Source organism: Ambystoma mexicanum, chromosome 1q (genome assembly GCF_040938575.1).
Source record: "Ambystoma mexicanum isolate Mex_15411 chromosome 1q, UKY_AmexF1_1, whole genome shotgun sequence".
NCBI classification, from domain to species: domain Eukaryota; kingdom Metazoa; phylum Chordata; class Amphibia; order Caudata; family Ambystomatidae; genus Ambystoma; species Ambystoma mexicanum.
The window spans coordinates 317,270,660-317,291,796 of record NC_090922.1 but is presented as its reverse complement, the minus strand read 5'-3'; the positions used below and the strand labels follow the sequence as shown (position 1 = coordinate 317,291,796).

General features: G+C 46.3%; 1 protein-coding gene across 1 annotated transcript in view; it reads left to right on the top strand.

Moving 5' to 3' along the window:
- The window catches only part of SLC7A9 (solute carrier family 7 member 9), a 659,969-nt gene that overhangs the window by 281,498 nt on the left and 357,334 nt on the right, over nt 1-21,137 (top strand). The window contains exon 4 of the mRNA XM_069639081.1: nt 2,039-2,281. Coding sequence (XP_069495182.1) covers nt 2,039-2,281 — 243 coding nt within the window. The remainder of the gene's footprint in view (nt 1-2,038; nt 2,282-21,137) is intronic.

Below are 21,137 nucleotides of genomic sequence, written 5' to 3'. Positions count from 1 at the left end.
TCCTTTTTCAAAAATCATGGGAGCGGTGCAGTTTCCCCGGCAGTCAAATTATACCAAAGGCAGGCAATACCAGCCTCTGGGGGTCATTACGAGTATGGCGGTAGGGGCTTAACGGCACCTTTAAGGATGGCGGTGCCGTTAAGCCCCTACCGCCATATTCCGAGGTCCCTTAGCGGGTCCCAGCAGGAACGGCTGGTCTGAACAGCTGTTTTTTGCGGGACCCGTTAAGGGACCTTGGAGCTAATAACGGGCCGGCAATTTGCGGGCCCGTTATTAGCGCCTTCCCCATTCCCATTGAGCCCTATTGGTGCTCAAATGGGAATGGGGAATGGTTTACTGAAAGGGGACTTACCGGGTCCGCATAGGTCGGAATGTCCCGGTAAGTCCCCATTCAGTGACACCGGACCCAGACCCAGGTTTGGAGGCAGCCATGGCGCTAATGCAGCATTATTGCATTTGGAATATGACATTGGCCCGGTAAGGGACTTAGTGGCATTAAAGACAGCCTTTTACTGGTTTAGATTGTGGAGTACGGCTGGTTTTAGGAAGTATCATAATGAATCAAAACATTAATTACGTCTAGTGGGGGAAAAGTATTCCCTGATTTTGTGCACTTTAAAGAGCAATTAACTGAATTAAATGAGCGTGCATCATGGGAAATCCTGACAAAATTAATCAATTTGTTTTACCTAGGATTAAGAACGCAGCAGCTGTGAGGAAACGAGAAAGGATGACAGAGGCTTCTATAAAGCTTAAATTGGGTTCAGATTATCTTGAGGGGAAGAGATTTTTTGGTTTTGAAAGTTATCTCGATTATATGTGCCCACCATCTGAAAGATCTTTGCATGCCCGATTAGGGATGGGAACATTACCCCTACCTGTTTTCACTAAAACCTGAGGACTGGGGGGCTCAGGCATATGCCCGCTCTGTGATTCTGGTATGGAAACTATTATGCATAAATAGTTTTTCTGCGTAAAAGTGAAAGGTTTGAGAAACCAATATTTAAGACCATAACTTTTATTTGCGTAGGGACTGTGTTTTAATTTGTTTTTAATTTGTACCTCTTTGGGATGAATTTATGGAACATGTTTCAGAATGGAAAATTATTGTATGTGTGTGTTTTAATATGTAGTTCAATTTTACTTTATGGTTTTATACCGAATAAAGTATTTAAAAGAAATGGATTGTTGCAACCATTGGCTCTCCAGATGTTTTGGACTACAATTCCCATTAGTCTTTGCTATTGGCTCTGCTGGCTTGGGATGATGGGGGCTGCAGTCTGAAACATCTGGAGAGTCAAAGGTTGCAGGCCCTAAAGTTACAAAAGGACGTTAGCTGTCACATCCTAGGTGTTTGTGAGATGCATCTAAAAGGTATCTTTTCTTTGGGAATGTCTTGCTTAACTAACTTTAATAAACATACAGATGTTAATTATCAAGGTGAAGCCATTTTCATTTACCAACACAAAAGTGGCTACAAAAACTGATGTGTGCGCTTTAAAAAAAAATGTTTGCAGTGGAAGTGATGCTCTGGAAGTAATTTTTATAGCAACGGCTGATTTAGCACGCCCTTTCCTTGTTCTTCACAGTCGAAGAAATGGAGAGAAATACAATCTTTTTCAAAATAAAATCTAAAGGGAGAAAATCCATGGTCACCACACACCTCTACTCTAGAGCCCTTTATTGTGTATTTTATCCCAGAAGTGCAGCACACAAATGATGCGGGTAAGCAACGTTCACGCGTTTCGAATACAATCTGTCCCTCCTCAGGACAGGGCCATAATCTGTAGGCAGTTAGTCCCATGTGAACATGAATTTGTCAGCCAAAGATAGACTGCTCTCAAGAATGTTGAACAGACCTAGTGTGCTTCCTATAGCTTACAGGGTATGAGAGATGTAAATCTTGATGTCATGGCTTACATGTAACAGAAAAAAGGTAAAAGTAGTCCTCTGTTCTGAAAGTACATGTTCAAGCTCATAAAACATGCTTGATTGAAAATAAAACCACTGACATGATTTGTTTTCTTTTTTCCTGCAGGCGCTCTGTGTTTTGCTGAACTTGGCACAATGATCACAAAGTCAGGGGGTGAATACCCCTACCTGCTAGAGGCCTTTGGACCCATCCCCGCATACCTCTTCTCTTGGTCCAGTTTGTTGGTCATTAAGCCATCGGCCTTCGCTATCATCTGCCTTGGCTTCGCTGAGTACGTTTCGGCGCCATTCTACCCCGGTTGTGCACCCCCAATAGTGGTGGTGAAGTGCCTGGCAGCAGCCTCCCTCTGTAAGTTCCTCTGCTGCACACAACTTAACGTATCTTTAAAAAAACATTATTTTTATTGTTTTTTCATAAAGCACATTAACAACATATGCGATCATTTGTCTTGACAATGCGAAAGATGTTTATTACACAAATTGAATAATTAGAATGTACTTTTCTTTAGAAAGCTCAGCTTGAGAGAGTTTCAGAATTGTAATGGCTGTCTTTGGTAAACAGAACGTTGTAGTTAGTGCCTCCAACTATGCCTTAAATGATGAATACGTGTTTTGTGATGTACATATCTCAAAAAACAATTGTCCATGTACCACCTAGTGCTGTGTAGATCACATTTCCCCTCCTACATAAGGTAATGTGGAGTTGTGACAAGCTGGATGGAAAAATGTACGAGTTTCTCACTAGAGTCTTCAAATTGAGCCTCAGAAGTGGCTGCAGAGGTCACTTTGTGTGGCTCGTGGGCTCAGCAGCTTATTATTCAGTGTAAAGCATAGAGTGAGTGAGTGAGCGAGTGAGTGAGTGAGTGAGTGAGTGAGTAAGTGAAAGCCCCAGAGGGCTGGTTTGCGATGATGACCTTGCTCAGAGTTAGAAAATAAATGCTTTGAGTTGCTTTCGGAAGACTATCATGGAAGAAAGACTGCGCCTACTTTGGAGGATCGAGGACAGGCTCGAGGGCCGAGTCGCCATTCCCCCTGTGAGGCTACGTTTAAATTAGGTTATTCGTGAAGGAACTTGTCCGCTTCAAAGTGGGTCGGTGGGGGTATATTCCATTTTGTTATCACTTGTAAATGGGGCGAGGATGTCTTGGAATTTAAGGGCACTCCGGAGCTTTCTTTGCACTTTACAAAGAAGAAACTACCCAAAGCTTTGAGACAACTCTGCCCATCAGACACATTGTACTCTGCCCACAAACTTGGTCTTGTATGGGTGTTGGAAGCACATTTTAACAATTTGGTTTGAATAAATAAACCTATATACATGTTTGTTAAAAATTAATAAAGTAATATTGCCGTATAAAAATGCTTGATTGCAAATATGAGAGAATTTCCTTAAGAGATCAGTGTATAATGGGTGGGGCTGTAGGAGGTACGACACTGGTTGCACAAAAAGGGCAGAGGGCAGTTTTCTAGTGCAGCATCAGCATGACTGGAGTGATTTATTTATTTTTTTATTGGACATTTGTATGGCGCCTATACACAAGTGTTTCCAGGCGCCACAAGACGAGATGGGGGTGAGGGGAAACATGGGAATCACAAAAGTAGAACAACAAAAAACGGTTATATTGTCCTTGTGATAATCCTACTGTGCAACTGCATGACAAGGGGTAAGTGCAGGGGGAAAGGGTTAGAGGCAGGACTCGGGGTGCACCCAAGGGTGGGGCCGGGCAAGTGCTGGGCGGGACAAGGTGGCACGTGTCAGTGGAAGGGGGGGAAGGGAGGATGAGTGCAGTGGACAAGGACTAGTCAGGGAAACGGAGCCTGAGGGCAAGTGCTGGTAAAGAATGCATGGGGGGACTGGTAGGTAGTGGTCTGGCCCCGGTGTGACTCTGGAGAGAGCAGGCCCCAGTTGCAGCAGCAGAGGAACAGTTAACACTGGAGAGGGAAATAAGAGGAGAAAAGGAAAGTCTTGAGAAGTTTCCTGAACTTAAGAAGATCCGGCTCAAGTCTGAGAATAGGAGGGAAGCCGTTTCAGAGGGAGGAGCCAGCCGAGGAAAGGGATCCACCTCCCACCCTCTGCTTGGAGAAACATTTGACCTGTAGAGAATTGGAGCCATAGGACTGAAGGACTCTGGCCAGGAGGTTTTTAGGGAGGAAAATCTGGATGTATAGAGGCCCCAGGCCCCACACAGCCTTGTGGATGAGGCAAGGAGTCTTAAATTTGATCCTTGCCGTCACTGACAGCCAGTGGAGAGATTTTAGGGCTGGAAAGATACGGTCCATGGGCTGGAGGCCAAGGATAAGTCTTGCAGTCCTATTCTGGATTAGTTGAAGGGGGCGAAGGGGGGAGAGAGGCAGATTGAGGAAGAGGCTGATGCAGTAATGTAGCCTAGAGAGATCCAGGGCTCTGGAGACGTTGAGCTTCTGGTAGGGGAGGGGGTAAGGAAAGGTAGAATGCCCCTGAGGAGGTGCAGCTGCAAGTTTGACTTCTTGGCAAGGTCAGAGATTTGTGGAGAGAAAGAGAGAAAGGTGCCAAAGATGATCCCAAGGTGTTCTGCCTCACAAGTGTGTGAGAGGAGGGGACCCAAGGAGTCTAGCCAGAGTGTGGGAGGAAACAAGGATCATGCATCCCAATGAGAAGGATCTCCATCCTACTGGCATTAAGGCAGAGGACATTGGCAGAGCACCATGCCTGAATAACAGCCCGGCAGTCAGGTATGAGGGAGGTGGCAGAGGAGGAAGAGGATGACAGCTTGAAAGAGAGTTGTGTGTCATGTGCGTAAAACTGGAAATGAGGGGAGAAGATGGAGATCAGGTTGGCAACAGAAAAAGTATAATTTTGGTGGTGGTGAAGAGGGGCTTCTTAGACAGGATTCAGAGATGATAGGCATTGTATTGGGAGCCCAGGGCTCTGGAGCAAGACCCTCTTCCTTTGTAGTGTGAAAGTGAGCATACTGCTCTGACATGAGCAGCCTGTGTGGTATGTCGTCGTATGTCCCACAGCAGAACGAGGCAGGAACGTTGCCCTAATTCATGTCCCTTCTCCGTGTCACCTTGGTTTGTAGAATATGGTCTCAACCAGCCTCACATGCTGTGCAGTGTAGGGGGGCTAGCTGCATGTATGTATATGTGTATGTAGCTAGTGGTCGAGAAGGCCCTGCTAAAATAAATGTTCCCAGAAAGCAATACGCTGTTCCTTGGACTCGCACTATACCAAACACATAAAAGCAACAAAAAAAGTATAATTTTGATTGTCACATGTCAGAAAAAGCACAGTCGCTTGGATGATTATCCTGCACTACCAGTCACCCTTCCATTCACAAGCACATTCTTGTATATTTCTTGCAACAAAATTCGCCAAGCCCCTGGATGTGACCTCCTTGTACTGTGACTTGTCCAGCAGTGCCCTGAGCCCTAAAATAAAAAAGGGCAAATGGGAATCACCTCTCCAGAGAGCTATGCAGGAAATGCTGTATCTAGCAATGCCCTAAACCCTACAAATAAGAAAGGGTGTAGGCAAATCACCTCTACACAGAGCCATGCAGGAAATACCATATCCAGCAGTCCCCTGATCCCTAAAATAAGAAAGGGCATAGGCAAATCATCTCTCAACAGAGCCATGCAGGAAATATCATATCCAGCAGTCCCCTGATCCCTAAAATAAGAAACGGCATAGGCAAATCACCCCTCCCCCCCCCCTCCAGAGGGCCATGCTAGAAATATCTATCAGTGCCCTGGGCCCTAAAATAAGAAATGGCATAGGTGAATCACCTCTCCAGAACTATGCAGGAAATGCAGTATATAGCAGTGCCTTAAACCCTAAAAATAAGAAAGGACATAGGCAAATCACCTCTCCAGAGAGCCATGCACTAAATACCATATCCAGCAGTGCCCTAATCCCTAAAATAAGAAAGGGCGTTGGCAAATCACCTCCCCCAGAGAGCCATGCTAGAAATGCCGTATCTATCAGTGCCCTGATCCCTAAAATAAGAAAAGGCATAGGCACATCACCTCTGCAGAGGGCCATGCAGGAGATACCATATCCAGCAGTGCCCTTATCCCTGAAATAAGAAAGGGCATAGGAAAATCACCTCTCCAGAGAGCCATGCACTAAATACCATATCCAGCAGTGCCCCGATCCCTAAAATAAGAAATGGCATAGGTGAATCATTTCCCCAGAGAGCCATGCTAGAAATGTTGTATCTATCAGTGCCCTGGGCCCTAAAATAAGGAATGGCATCCCTCCAGAGGGGCAAGCAGGAAATAACATGTCCAGCAGTGCCCTGATCCCCAAAATAAGAAAGGGCATAGGCAAATCACCTCTAAAGAGAGCCATGCAGGAAATACCATATCCAGCAGTGGCCTGATCCCCAAAATAAGAAAGGGCATAGGCAAATCACCTCTCCAGAGAACCATGCAGGAGATACCATGTCCAGCAGTGCCCCGATCCCTAAAATAAGAAAGGGCATAGGCAAATCACCTCTCCAGAGAGCCATGCACTAAATACCATATCCAGCAGTGCCCTGATTCCTAAAATAAGAAAGGGCATAGGCAAATCACCTCCCCCAGAGAGCCATGCTAGCAATATTGTATCTATCAGTGCCCTGGGCCCTAAAATATTTAATGGCATCCCTCCAGAGGGCCAGGCAGGAAATACCATGTCCAGCAGTGCCCTGATCCCTAAAATAAGAAAGGGCATAGGCAAATCACCTCCCCAGAGAGCCATGCTAGAATTTATCCGTGCCCTGGGCCCTAAAATAAAGAAGGGCATAGGTAAATCACCCCTCCAGTGCTATGCAGGAAATGCAGTATCTAGAAGTGCCTTGAACCCTAAAAATAATAAAGGGGATAGGTGAATCCCCTCTCCAGAGAGTGATGCATGAAATACCAGCATAGACAAATCACCTCTCCAGAGGGCCATGTCGGAGATACCATATCCAGCAGTGCCCTGATCTCTAAAATAAGAAAGGGCATAGGCAAATCCCCTCCCCTAGAAAGACATGCTAGAAATATCGTATCTATCAGTGGCCTGGGCCCTAAAATAAGGAATGGCATCTCTCCAGGGGGCCATGCAGGAAATACCATATCCAGCAGTGCCCTGATCCCTAAAATAAGAAAGGGCATAGGCAAATCACCTCTAAAGAGACCCATGTAGGAAATACCATATCCAGCAGTGCCCTGATCCCTAAAATAAGAAAGGGCATAGGCAAATCACCTCTCCAGAGAGCCATGCACTAAATACCATATCCAGCAGTGCCCTGATCCCTAAAATAAGAAAGGGCATAGGCAAATCACCTCCCCCAGAGAGCCACGCTAGAAATATTGTATCTATCAGTGCCCTGGGCCCTAAAATAAGGAATGGCATCCCTCCAGAGGGCCATGCAGGAAATACCATGTCCAGCAGTACCCTGATCCCCGTAATAAGAAAGGGCATAGGCAAAACACCTCTAAAGAGAGCCATGCAGGAAATACCATATCCAGCAGTGCCCTGATCCCTAAAATAAGAAAGGGCATAGGCAAATCACCTCTCCAGAGGGCCATGCAGGAGATACCATATCCAGCAGTGCCCTGATCCCTAAAATAAGAAAGGGCATAGGCAAATCACCTCTCCAGAGAGCCATGCACTAAATACCATATCCAGCAGTGCCCTGATTCCTAAAATAAGAAAGGGCATAGGCAAATCACCTCCCCCAGAGAGCCATGCTAGAAATATTGTATCTATCAGTGCCCTGGGCCCTAAAATAAGGAATGACATCCCTCCAGAGGGGCAAGCAGGAAATACCATGTCCAGCAGTGCCCTGATCCCCAAAATAAGAAAGGGCATAGGCAAATCACCTCTAAAGAGAGCCATGCAGGAAATACCATATCCAGCAGTGGCCTGATCCCTAAAATAAGAAAGGGCATAGGCAAATCACCTCTCCAGAGAACCATGCAGGAGATACCATATCCAGCAGTGCCCTGATCCCTAAAATAAGAAAGGGCATAGGCAAATTACCTCCCCCAGAGAACCATGCTATAAATATTGTATCTATCAGTGCCCTGGGCCCTAAAATAAGGAATGGCATCCCTCCAGAGGGGCAAGCAGGAAATAACATGTCCACCAGTGCCGTGATCCCCAAAATAAGAAAGGGCATAGGCAAATCACCTCTCCAGAGAACCATGCAGGAGATACCATATCCAGCAGTGACCCGATCCCTGAAATAAGAAAGGGCATAGGCAAATCACCTCTCCAGAGAGCCATGCACTAAATACCATATCCAGCAGTGCCCTGATTCCTAAAATAAGAAAGGGCATAGGCAAATCACCTCCCCCAGAGAGCCATGCTATAAATATTGTATCTATCAGTGGCCTGGGCCCTAAAATAAGTAATGGCATCCCTCCAGAGGGGCAAGCAGGAAATACCATGTCCAGCAGTGCCCTGATCCCCAAAATAAGAAAGGGCATAGGCAAATCACCTCTAAAGAGAGCCATGCAGGAAATACCATATCCAGCAGTGGCCTGAACCCTAAAATAAGAAAGGGCATAGGCAAATCACCTCTCCAGAGAACCATGCAGGAGATACCATATCCAGCAGTGCCCCGATCCCTGAAATAAGAAAGGGCATAGGCAAATCACCTCTCCAGAGAGCCATGCACTAAATACCATATCCAGCAGTGCCCTGATTCCTAAAATAAGAAAGGGCATAGGCAAATCACCTCCCCCAGAGAGCCATGCTAGTAATATTGTATCTATCAGTGCCCTGGGCCCTAAAATAAGGAATGGCATACCTCCAGAGGGCCAGGCAGGAAATACCGTGTCCAGCAGTGCCCTGATCCCCAAAAAAAGAAAGGGCATAGGCAAATCACCTCTAAAGAGAGCCATGCAGGAAATACCATACCTAGCAGTGCCCTGATCCCTAAAATAAGAAAGAGTATAAACAAATCACCTGTCCAGAGAGACATGCACTAAATAGCATATGCAGCAGTGCCCTGATCTCTAAAATAAGAAAGGGCATAGGCAAATCATTTCACCAGAGAGCCATGCTAGAAATATTGTATCTATCAGTGTCCTGGGCCCTGAAATAAGTAATGGCATAGGTGAATCACCTTTCCAGAACTATGCAGGAAATGCAGTATCTAGCAGTGCCTTGAACCCTAAAAATAATAAAGGGCATAGGTGAACCCCCTCTCCAGATAGCCATGCATGAAATACCATATCCAGCAGTGACTTGAGCCCTAAAATAAGGAAGGGCATAGGCAAATAACCTCTCCAGAGAACCACTCAGAAAATACAGTGTCCAGCAGTGCCATGAGCCCTAAAAAAAGGAATAGCAAATGTGAATCAACTCTCCAGAGCTATGCAGGAAATGCAGTATCTAACAGTGCCTTGAACCCTAAAAATAAGAAAGGGAATAGGCAAATCACCTCCTCCAGGGTCACGCAGGAAATGCAGTATCTAGCAGTTCCCCGAACCCTACAAATAAGAAAGGGCATAGGCAAATCACCTCTCCAGAGAGCCATGCAGGAAATACCATATCCAGCAGTGCCCTGATCCCTAAAATAAAAAGGGCATAGGCAAATCATTTCCCCAGAAAGCCAGGCAAGGAACATCATATCCAGCATTGCCCTGAACCCTAAAATAAGAAAGGGCGTAGGTGAATCACCTCTCCAGAGAGCCATGCAGGATATACCATATCCAGCAGTGCCCTGAACCCGAAAATAAGAAAGGGCGTAGTTGAATCACCTCTTCAGAGAGCCATGCAGGAAATACTGTATCCAACAGTGGCCTGAGCCCAAAAATAAGAAAGGGTGTAGGCAAATCACCTCTCCAGGGGGCCATGCAGAAAATACCATATCCAGCAGTGCCCTGATCCCTAAAATAAAAAAGGGCATAGGCAAATCATTTCCCCAGAAAGCCAGGCAAGGAACATCATATCCAGCATTGCCCTGAACCCTAAAATAAGAAAGGGCGTAGGTGAATCACCTCTCCAGAGAGCCATGCAGGAAATACCATATCCAGCAGTGCCCTGAACCCGAAAATAAGAAAGGGCGTAGTTGAATCACCTCTTCAGAGAGCCATGCAGGAAATACTGTATCCAACAGTGGCCTGAGCCCAAAAATAAGAAAGGGTGTAGGCAAATCACTTCTCCAGAGAGCCATGCAGGAAATACTGATTTTGCTATTATATGGCAGCAAGTTGTGAGTTAACTTAGTGACAATCAGCAGGACCTCAGCATTATGGTCTTGCTCTTATGAGAAGAGTCCATGTCCTTTTTGTCCTCAATTTGAAGTTGCTATTTCCCACTGTTGTAGTTGTTTTTGTTTTTTTGTCATAGATGTAGATTTTGCTGTTGGTTCTGAAAGCATGCGATTTCAGACAGTGTTGCTTTACGCGTGTGCAGCTGGTAGAGGTAGCTTCGGCAGCACAGGATTTCTCAATAGCAGCATTAAGAACTCATTCCAAAGAGCTTTAGATAGGGTTGTCCTGAGTAATGAAGAGCATGGCGTTTGGCTTGTGTTTGATAGAATGCTTTCTTTTAATTGCACTTATGCCATGGTGTTATTGCACTTATGCCATGGTGTTATTGCACATGTGCCATGGTGTTATTGCACATGTGCCATGGTGTTATTGCACATGTGCCATGGTGTTATTTTTTAATTGTAATATTTGCTTTTTTTGACAGATTGTTATGTATTTTTGCTTTTATGGATGGGTGAATGTTGGTGATGATGTTAGAGAGTGAGGCTATAGGCGAGGGGAGCACATATGACACTGCCTGGGCAGACCTCTTCCTCTCAACATTACAGAAGTACATGATGTGACTGGGGGAGGGGAGGAGGATTGAGCTTTGCAGGTGCAGGGAGGTAAGCAGGGGGGGAGAGGGTGGCCTGTTCCTTCCTTACTAATGCTTGAGGAATATTGGACAGGCCAGGAGAAATGTCTTGACGGCCACACCGGAAGAGCTTGTGCGACTGGAGGAAAATGTAATGGATTAATTGTGAGTTAAGCCATGATCTCACTGATGCTGCCGATTCTGAATTTAAACAGCTTCTTAATCTTATAGTCTTTGGGATAGGGTCACATACATACAGAATGAAGGGCTCATTGCTCCCCCTGCTGGAATACATTTTTCATGATTAATGTAAAACCTGTTCAATGGACTTTAAATACGAGCATTATGGTAAGGCAGCCAATGATAGGACCACTTGGATTCCAAAAGTAAATTTACAATATATATGCGGTCCACAGCAGAGGCGTTGCTAGAGGAGGCTAAGGGAGCTACAGCCCCTGGTCTTTTGGTTGTAGCCCTGGATAAAATCTCAGGAGCTACAATCAAAAGGCTATCTAGCCCCCAACCCCAACAGTTCCGACATTAGCGTAGCCCCGGGTCTTTTCCAGACCTAGCAACACCCCTGGTCCACAGCATAACATACGCTGATCCAGATAGCCTGAGATCCCACGCTTTCAGGGAACCGAGCTGCTATCTAGTGGACTGTGCTGCCACTTGGTGGTTGATTCGTGTGGCTTGCACTCGATTGCCACAAACTTCGGTAATGTTATATGCATGAAACGTTGGAACACGAGAACATGCTTCCCTGTCAATTTGGACGTCAATTTGGACGTCTTTAATGAGAGTTCACCACATTTGGCAAACAAATACAATAGATGTTGTTGCGTTGGATTTTTTGAAGGCCCAACATTTCAGAATTTTTGACACAAATGGCATAGCTATTTTGAAAATCTGACCAGCCAAACTCCAGATATTTATTTTTGTAATCTCACAAATGTATCTATAATCCACAACTGGGCAGCCAGTCTGGAGTAGCAACACATTGGTAAGTTTACAAATGACGCTTGCACGTACAAACCCACATCATGACCACCAACATAAGATGCTCAGAATAAACGTATGCACTGACCACTTCATTTGCTTGATTGTGTACATTGCTACAGCACGACCTCTCTGTGTTTTTCATTAGTCCCAAAATACAAATGTCTTCCTCCTGTCCAATGTGTCTGCTTTTTTCTCCTTGTTTAAACTTTCTAAGCAGGTTGTTCTCCGGTTCTCTGGTTAGTAATGTGTTTGACAAAGTTACATAGTTATGGTACCCATTAGCGGTGCACATAGTATGTAAAGAGAGCAACCCCATTTTCGGTTTTCATTTTGAAGTTAATATTCGCTGTCTGGTGCTACCAGTATATACAGTGCTCTGAAACCTGCAATAGTTAATCGTCATCAGAATATTGTGCTGCACCACCAAACAACTTGCTTATTAGGTTTGTGCAAAGTCAATTTTGGAGATAGGTAGCATTGTGGACAAACACCAGTGGGTAGCTATTGTATTACTGTATAGCAAAGAGCTGCTGCCCCTATTTACCTTTCAACTAACCTAATCCAGGCCTGGAGCTCAGTGGCACCAGCAAAACCATAGAAGTAAAGGCACAGGGCACAATAGAGGTGTGCTTGAAGGCTTTCATCCAAAACATGAGAATTATATGCAAAGGGCAAGACTCACAGGTCTGACAATATTACATTTGATAGCGCTGTTTAGACTGGCCAGCTAAAGAGCAGCTTGCCTGGCTAGTGATGCATGTTCTGCAGCACCTACCTCTGAACTAGCCTTCATAGTTATTATCATAAAGGTACCATGGATCAATTACAAGGCCAAAACAGAAATGCAGTTCATTTATTTCTCTACTATTCTCAGACTATTTTATAGGTGAGCAAAATATAACACATGGGAAACAAAAATGTAAAAAAGAGGGAGCCACCGGAGTCTCAAGTCCTGGCTTACAGTAGTTCCTGCACTTTTTGATCCCCTTTCTCTGACGGGTATGTGTAGGATCTCATTTCAGGCTTGCAGGTTTCAAGCACTCCTCTTCTCGATGTAACTTGGGATCTTCTCTTGAAGGGATTCTCTATCCTGGGTCTACAGGGTTCCCACATCCTTCTCCTATGGTCCTCCGTGTGGTCTTCATCTCAGATTCAAGGGTTTCATGCACCCTTCTCTTGGTCCTTTCTGGGATTTCTTCTGCTCATTTCTCACCCCAGGGTTTAAGGAGTTCTCGCACCCTTCTGCCCGTGTTTTCTTAGAATCTGTTTCCTTTGCTACTGAGACACCAGTTTTTGCTTCCCATGGATTATCACAGAGGCAAACTTTAAGGGAGTTGCCATAGCCTCCCGCATTAGGATTCTGATTGCAAACCCCTGCCCCACCTCCCAACTCCGGGACATGTCCTTCTCCTCCTCGACGGCAAGCCACATGCTTGTTTCCTTTCCTTTCCTGCCATGGGTTTGACCCCTTCTGATTGGAATCGCACCCCTGTTTCCTGCTTTGGACCAAGATGGCTGACTGCTAGTTTCTCTTTCTCATCTTCTTGAGGTTTCTCTACCACCTCCTTCTGGTGTTCCCCAACCAGCTATACCTGGCCTTCGACATCTCCCGCTGCTGTGCATCTCCATCCACCACTTGATACTGTGCTCCATCAACCTCCTGACGTTCGTTCTCCCCCTCTAGTCTCCAACCTCCCCCAAATCTTGCCTGTAACCTCGTCCCAACTCCTTCTCCAACCTCGTGCCCCCAGCTCCTACTCCAGCCACGCACACACCTTTACGGAACACCTGGGTTTAAGTATCCTTGAAACCTCTCCCCTGAAATTGGCTTTCTGTGTGAGTCTACAACTGTCAGGTTAAATGAGTCAGGGGCAGAGATTGGTTGTTTTGAATTGGTGAGTTGGCATTTGGAGATTAGACTAAACCTTGATATGCCTAAGCCACCATTATGGAATGGCATTTCACCCCCTGTGCGTTCCAGTACTCTCTGCAATGTTTCTACAGTGTATAGGTGCACTGCGTCCCGGGCTCATAGCCTCTGGTAGTTTGTACTAATGAGTGAAGAAAAAGTACTTTCAGATGTAGAATCCTTCCCCCTTGAGTGTTCCATGTGTCTGTGATTCAAGAAAGTGAGCATGCCATCCTTTGATCAAGTGGGCTGTGCGACACAGGTGCTACCAAAAAATAAAATGTGCTTGTTTATTTGTGTTGGTTTGTAGTGCGAGCAACATAGAAAAATTCACTGTGCGTGTTTGTTGTACACATGCTACTTGAGCCAATAGCGCAGGAAAATTCCCTACACTTCTAAAGTCTACATGAGCTTGCTCTGCAAGATTGTGGGATTTTAATTGCCCCCTTCACTTCTTATGTTGGCAAAGTGGTTGCTCTGTCGTCACAAGGTAATGATGATGGTCTCCCAGATGCTCAATCCCTCCTTTGAGAGCACAAGGGGCGATGACCTCATCAATCAGCGTTCCAGGCTGTGCCAGACCTCCCTACGCTTAAAACAGTGGGGCAATGGTATCACAGTGCCGTTGGCAGACTCTATAACAGTCATGGGAAGCTCTGTGTTGGTAAGAGTCCTACCAGCCGGTGACACTTGGCCTGGATTAGTCCTTTTTCACCTGGCCTGCATTCCTCTGACCCCCCTCATCAGATGGTGGCTTACAATGATCAGACTTTCTCCAGCTCCCTCTTTTGCTTGCAAATCTAGCTTTCCACTTTCTCATCTTGTTTTCTATTTGCCTCCTTCCACCTCTCCAGATATTTTTCAGGACCAGCATCTTTCATCCAACCTTCTCTGGTCTCACTACTTCTTATCTCTTCCTCTCCTCCCTGTCAGTGTTAGCATCTTTCTTGTCTTCTTCCACTCTTGTCTTCTCCTTTCCAAGCGTTACTTCTCTCTCACCCTCCCCTGTTCCTTCTGCCTTTCTTCACTGTCCCTCCTCTTTCCACCTTAATGCTGTTCTCCTAACCTCCTCCTCCACAGGTGATATATATTTTTTAATATCATATTTTATTGGTTTTGTAACATACAATCACTGGTCATCACCGGGCCAGAGCACAATAACAACAATAATAACATTCAATGGAATACGCGCTCAAGTAGATCATATACAAAATATTGTACGGAAAGTTCCCTGTTGCAGTGTTTGTGTCCTACATTCTAAGGTGTCATATCATTGAAGATTTCAGAGTTCATATGGCATCTTCCCATCGTTGCCAAATGTTGTCCGCTTTTTCAGGGCATCCCCTGGCTTTATATACTCTCCTTTCTATGGCGATGCAAATCTGTACATCAGTGATCCACTGGCTTACTTGTGGCGTTTCTGTGGCTCCCCATAATACCGTTATATTCCTTTTAATTATTGCTCTTGCCGTCATGAAGCAGTGCTTTTCGTATCTTGACAAGTCTAACTCGCTGTCTGCTCCCAGTAGCAGTAGCTTGGGGTCCCTGAGGATCGTCTGTTTTAGAACTCTTGTAAGGATGCCGCAGCATTGCTGCCAGTAATGGCTGATATTTGGGCATTCCCACAGTGTATGAAAGAAGGTTCCTTCCTCTCTATGGCAGCGTAAGCAGTTAGGTTCTGTTATCTTACCCCAGCGATACAAGGCTACCCTCGGATAGTAGATCCTGTGTAGTATTTTCAGTTGGACTTATTGTAATCTGGTCGATATGGCAACTTCACGGGGGTACATTAGTATCTGAACCCAGTCTTCCGACATGATCTCCCCAACTTCAGTTTCCCACTTTGTTTTGAGCCGTACCAATTCTGGTGTGGCAAAGGAGGTGATGACACTGTACATTACTGTGGCGACTTTAGCTTGGATATGGTCTGTTATTGCGTTACGTTCTAGTGGAGTACTGTAGTGGAGTGCTGTTGTAGTGCGTGCCGAAGCTGTGTGTAGTGGTACCTTTCCGCCTCTGGGAGGTTGAAGGACAGGGCGAATTCATCGTAGGATCCAATGGCGCCGTTTATTATAATATCTCCCACCTTTTCTATACCACATCTCGTCCATGCTGGCCATTTCGGTAATTTGGCTACCTCATGGAGTTTTCTATTGTTCCATAACGGTTGGATTGGCGTGACTTTGTCCCCCCAACCTATAAAAGTATGTGATTCTGCACAAATACAAGACATCTGTGCTGCCATTTTTCGGGGATCGCCTGGGTGTTGCCGCGTATAATTCCAAGGGGGGCATTGCCAGTACATGTGGCAATGTGGCATCCGCATGCATTGCATCGTTTACTACCGATATCTGGCTAGCCCAGTAGTATGCCTGTAGCCTTGGTAGGCCAATGCCGCCTTCCCATAACGACCTTTGCAGTGTTTGAAGGGCTATTCTCGGGTGTCCACCTCCCCATAAGAGTTTTCTGAGTGTGCAGTCTATTTTCCGGAAGGTCTTTACAGGTATATGCAGAGGGGCATTCTGGAGTACATATAAGTAGCGGGGAAGTGTCAGCATTTTAAATAATGCAGCTCGACCTAGTAGGGTCAAGGGTAGGGACATCCAGTGCTGCACGTCACCAGCAAATCGCTCTGTGATAGGTTGTAGGTTATTAGGTGCATAATCATTGAGGTTAATTGTGATCTTAATACCCAAGTATTGGAAGTTTTCGGGGGCTATTCTATATGGGCAGGGCTCAGGGGCCTCCATACCTGAATCATTCAATGCAAATAGTGTAGATTTGGACCAATTTACTTTTAGGCCACTAAAGGTCCCGTATTTCTGGTGTAGCTGAGTTGCTACTGGGCATGTCACCTTGGGGTCTCGCAGATATATCAGTAAGTCATCTGCGTACAGTGAGATTTTGTCTTCCCATTCTGGACCACCCGGGATGCCGCTCCATGTGGATGTTTCTCTCAGCAGCTGGCCTAGTGGTTCCATGGCCAGCGCAAAGAGGAGGGCTGATGGGGGGCAGCCTTGCCGCGTCCCTTTTCCCAAAGCAAAGGATTGTGATGTCCAGCCATTCACTCGGACTTCAGCCATTGGTGCATCATATAGTAGTTGGACCCAGGATAGGAATTGTTCTTGGAACCCCATTTTACGCATGATCTCCAAGAGTGCCTCCCATTGGATGGAATCGAACGCCTTTTCGAAGTCTATTGCAAGTACACCTAAGGGAATATTTAGGGTCCGGGCACATTCGATGACTAAGTGTATTCTCCTTATATTCATTCTTGTGGATCTGCCGGGCATGAAGCCACATTGGTCTGGGTGAATTAGGGATGTTATGACCTGCTGTAGGCGTGTCATTAGCGATTTGGCCAGTATCTTGGCTTCGCTGTTAATGAGGGAGATGGGCCTATATGAGCTACAGTTATCTGGGGGTTTGTCTACTTTGGGTATTACAATTATTTTAGCTTTTCTTAGGTCCGCTGGTAGGCGCCCCGTAGTTCGGGCCTGTTGGTACATTTTGAGTAGGTGGGGCGCCAGATCTTTACAGCCTATCTTCTTCCAGGTTTCTATGGGAAAGCCATTTGGTCCGGGTATCTTCCCGGATTGGAGCTGCATCATGGCCGCTGTAATCTCTTCTTCCGTAATTTCTCTTTCTAGGTTAGCAATCTGTTCGGTACTGAGGGATGGATGGGTAATTTCGTCCAGTATGGAGGTCTCAGGGGGAGCTGCATGTGCGTTGTATAGCTCCTCGTAATATCTTGCAAATTCCTCAGCTATGTCTGCATCTGTCAGTCGAGGTTCTGAGTCTTGGGGTATAATTGCTCTCACTTGGTTGTGACCTTCATCTCTCCATTCAAGCCAGGCTAGGACCTTCCCTGCTTTGTCACCAGCTTCATAGATTCTGGCTCTCATTGCTCTATGTGCCTGTTTGGCATTGTCCAATGCAATGTTTTGCAGTTTTTCTTTAGCCAGAACCAAGGCTCTGTTTGTGTCAGGAAAGTCTTGGGTTAGGTGTGTCTCTACTGCTTGTTTTACCTTTGCTTCTGCCTCTCTCAGTGATTCCAGGAATATTTTCTTTTGTGCTGCTGTCCAGGAGATGATTTCTCCTGGTATCACCAGTTTAAAGGCTTCCCATAGTATAACGGGACAGTCCACCAATCCTTCATTCAGCTCAAAGTACGTTGTGGTGGCATTTTGTAGGCATTCTATTAGTTCAGGGGAGCCTAGGTGGTAGTTGTTCAATCTCCATACCGGTGGGGGGGTTGGTTTGCACGTCGTTATTGATATGAGTAGACGTTATTGATATGAGTAGAGGGGAGTGATCTGAGATGCCTCTTGGGAGGTATTCTGCTTGTGTTGCTGTATGTGTTATTGCTGCCGGCATAAAGAAATAGTCTAAGCGTGACAAGGATGCATGTACCCCAGAGTGATAGGAATATTCTCTCTCTTTCCGGATGCAGGTCTCGCCATACGTCCCTGATACGAAACGCTTCCACAAATGTAGCTAGGTTGGTTCGGCGGTTGGGGTCTCTATTACGTAGGTGTGTGCGATCCTGTATATTGCTCATAACATCATTGAAGTCCCCTCCTAGGACTAAGATGTCCGAGGTGTCACTGGTTAGCAAGGGCATTATATCTTCTATGAGCATGGGTGTGTAGTGTAGGTGGGGCATAAATCGCCATGAGGGATATTGTTTTGTTCCAAAGCGTACCTGTGACATATGTGAATCTGCCCCCAGTGTCTTGCCTTGTTTTCATGAGGGTAAACGGCAGTCTTTTATGTATTAGTATCAATACTCGTCTGGCTCCCATCGTGAACCCTGCATGTATGGTCGTACGGTAGTTGGAACGCTTGAATAATGCATTGGATGTACCTGCCAGGTGAGTCTCTGTTAGGAAGGCTATATCTGGGCTGTGCCTATTCAGGAACTGTCTTACTAGTCGTCTTTTCAGACTGTTTCCTAAGCTGTTTTACATTCCAGGTAAGAAGTTTTAGGGCTCTGTTCTTATTGTCTTGCAGAGTTACGTTAGCGTTCATGGTTACAGCTGATAGTGAAGCCTCCCAGAGTGGGGGCATTGATTGCGCTTGACTTGTGGCAGGGAACAATGGTCAGTGTTTGATTAACACCTGATTCATGTACTTCACGTTGTTTCATTGAGCTTCTCCATCTTTTAAACTTGTGTCCAACTCCACCCTCCCCATACTTCGCCCCCAACTGAAGCATCTGTCGCCCTTTTATAACTCAAACACTAATTAAACACTGGATCTAGGCAGTCTAGTACTTTCGCCTAGTGCTATGCGTGCGTTTCCTTGTTTAGGGGGGCGGGTCGGTTTCAGCCGCCAGCCATTGTGTGATTTCTGCACTGTAGATCCGTTTTGGAGCTGGCTTTACTTGCCTTTTCATTCCAGTGGTTCCGATTGCTTTGTCTATTGCCATTTTCTTTCATGCGTTTTTCCTATAGTTCAGAAATCTTGCGATGACTGTACGCGGCGGTGTACCAGGTGCGGTTCTGCCAGTTGGGGTGCGATGAGCCCGCTCAATAGAAAAGAATTTAGATAAGGATTTCTTATCATATATATCTGCAAGCCATTCCTCAAGGACTAATTCCATGCATGCCCCTTCTGCCTTCTCAGGGAGGCCAAGGATGCGGATGTTATTGCGGCTTGACCTTCCTTCACTTTCATCCACTCTTCCCTCTAGGGTTTTTATGCATTCTAACATGCCAGTCATCTAACGATTGACCCCCCGCAGATTGTACTCGGTCTCCGAGATGCGTGCTTCCGGTACGTGCAGTTAGCTTCTGCAGGTCATGTCTCAATAGGGATACCTCGGCACCGATACTGTCCATTTTCTTCTCCATTAATGGTCTGGAGCTGGCAATGGCACTTACCACGTCTTTGAGGGAGATATCGTCCTCTGTGTTCTCTGGTTTGGTTGATGCCGACCTTTCCGGCGAGCTAGACAGTGGTGTGGTTGTATATTGTTCTATCCTGCTTTGTGTGGAGGTTTTCCTGGGCTTATCTTTCCCCATGTTGCAAGGTTGTTATTGTAGCATGGGAAGTAGTTTCGTTTCGCGTGTGGGAGGGTCTGGCAATCTCGTTTCGGAGGCATCTTGGGTTTGTTGCCCACGGGGTTGTCAAGCCCAGCAGGAGGCAGTGTTTAGGGATTGCACGGTTAAGGCTATTGGTTTCTTGATTCTGTTTTTGCCAGGAGTGACTACAGTTTGCAGGTTTTTGCTTGTGGCTATGTTTGTTGTGGCTTGCACGTTCTTGTGTTTCCTCCCTGTTTTAAGCGCAGTGCCTTTGTTACTTACTGGTGTGGAGTGCTTGTTCCACTTGCTACAGTTCGAATTTGGTAGTTATGTGCAGTGACAGTTTATACTGGCGCCTCAGTCTTGAAGGTGGAACGATTATTTTGCCTGTTTACAGGCTGTGGCGCCCTTCTTCTTCACTCCTCAGGGGGTGGGGATTCCGTCCGCTATTACTTGGTTCCTGTGTTGTGGGCCTGCCGGTTCACTAGGAGCACCTTTAAGTGTTTGCACGTTTGTCCTACTGTTTAGCACCCTTTTATTTTTTTGGCTGTTAATGCTGTTCTTTCTGCTGTTTCTATTTGCAATAGAGTGTTCCCAGGTTCTTTCCACTTTGAGTCAGGGGGTGAGTTAAGATTACTGCTGTGCACCTTCGCATGCACGCCGTTCGGCTCCCAGTGTGTCTTACTGCGAGGCAGTGTTGAGTGCATGGACACTCGGTTGGCAGGTGGTTTATGTTGGCAGCCCACCACTGCCCTCCCTCCCTGGCTCTTCCGTTCTTGTTGCCCCTATCCGTGCTGGAGCGAAAGTTTGGGCAGGAGTTCAGTCCCCAGCAGGTTTTAAATGTTCATTAGATTGCTCCTTCAGTTATCCCCAGGCTGGGAGGTTGTGCTGCTGGGTTCACGTATGTCGAGGAGACGGTGGTTGTACTTCAATTTTGAGAGGGTTACACGGGCAGAGCAGGCAGATCCCAGTTCAGTGTCTTAGCTGCTTAGCTCATGATCCGCAGTTTTGGGGCTCTCCTCCCGGATCTATGTGTATGATTCCAGCATTATTGTGCTGGTGTTTCTGGCCAGGCTGGCGTCTTTTTCAGTTGTTTAGTTGGGGGCTTGACTGGGTTAGGGCCGACCTCTCACTTCATGCCTTCCTCGAATGGGTCTACATTCTCTCGTGATTTCCAGTGCCAGATAAGAGCCCGTCCGCCCCGGCAGGCAGGGGGAGTCGGAGGTTTTCCCCCTCACAATATTCCTCGGCCAGGGTACAAAGTCCGGGGCCCGCCTCCCCCCTCCTTACCGGATCCTTTGCAGTCTGGGCTCCGGTCTCTGATGGTATCAGCAGGCGCTCAACGTTAGATGGAGCGCCCGCGACTGCTCGGCATGAGTGCCTGGGGGAGGGAGGGCGGGAGGCTTGGCGTCGGTCATCGCGAGTGGAAGATCTTCCTTCGCCGCCGTCGTCGCTTGTG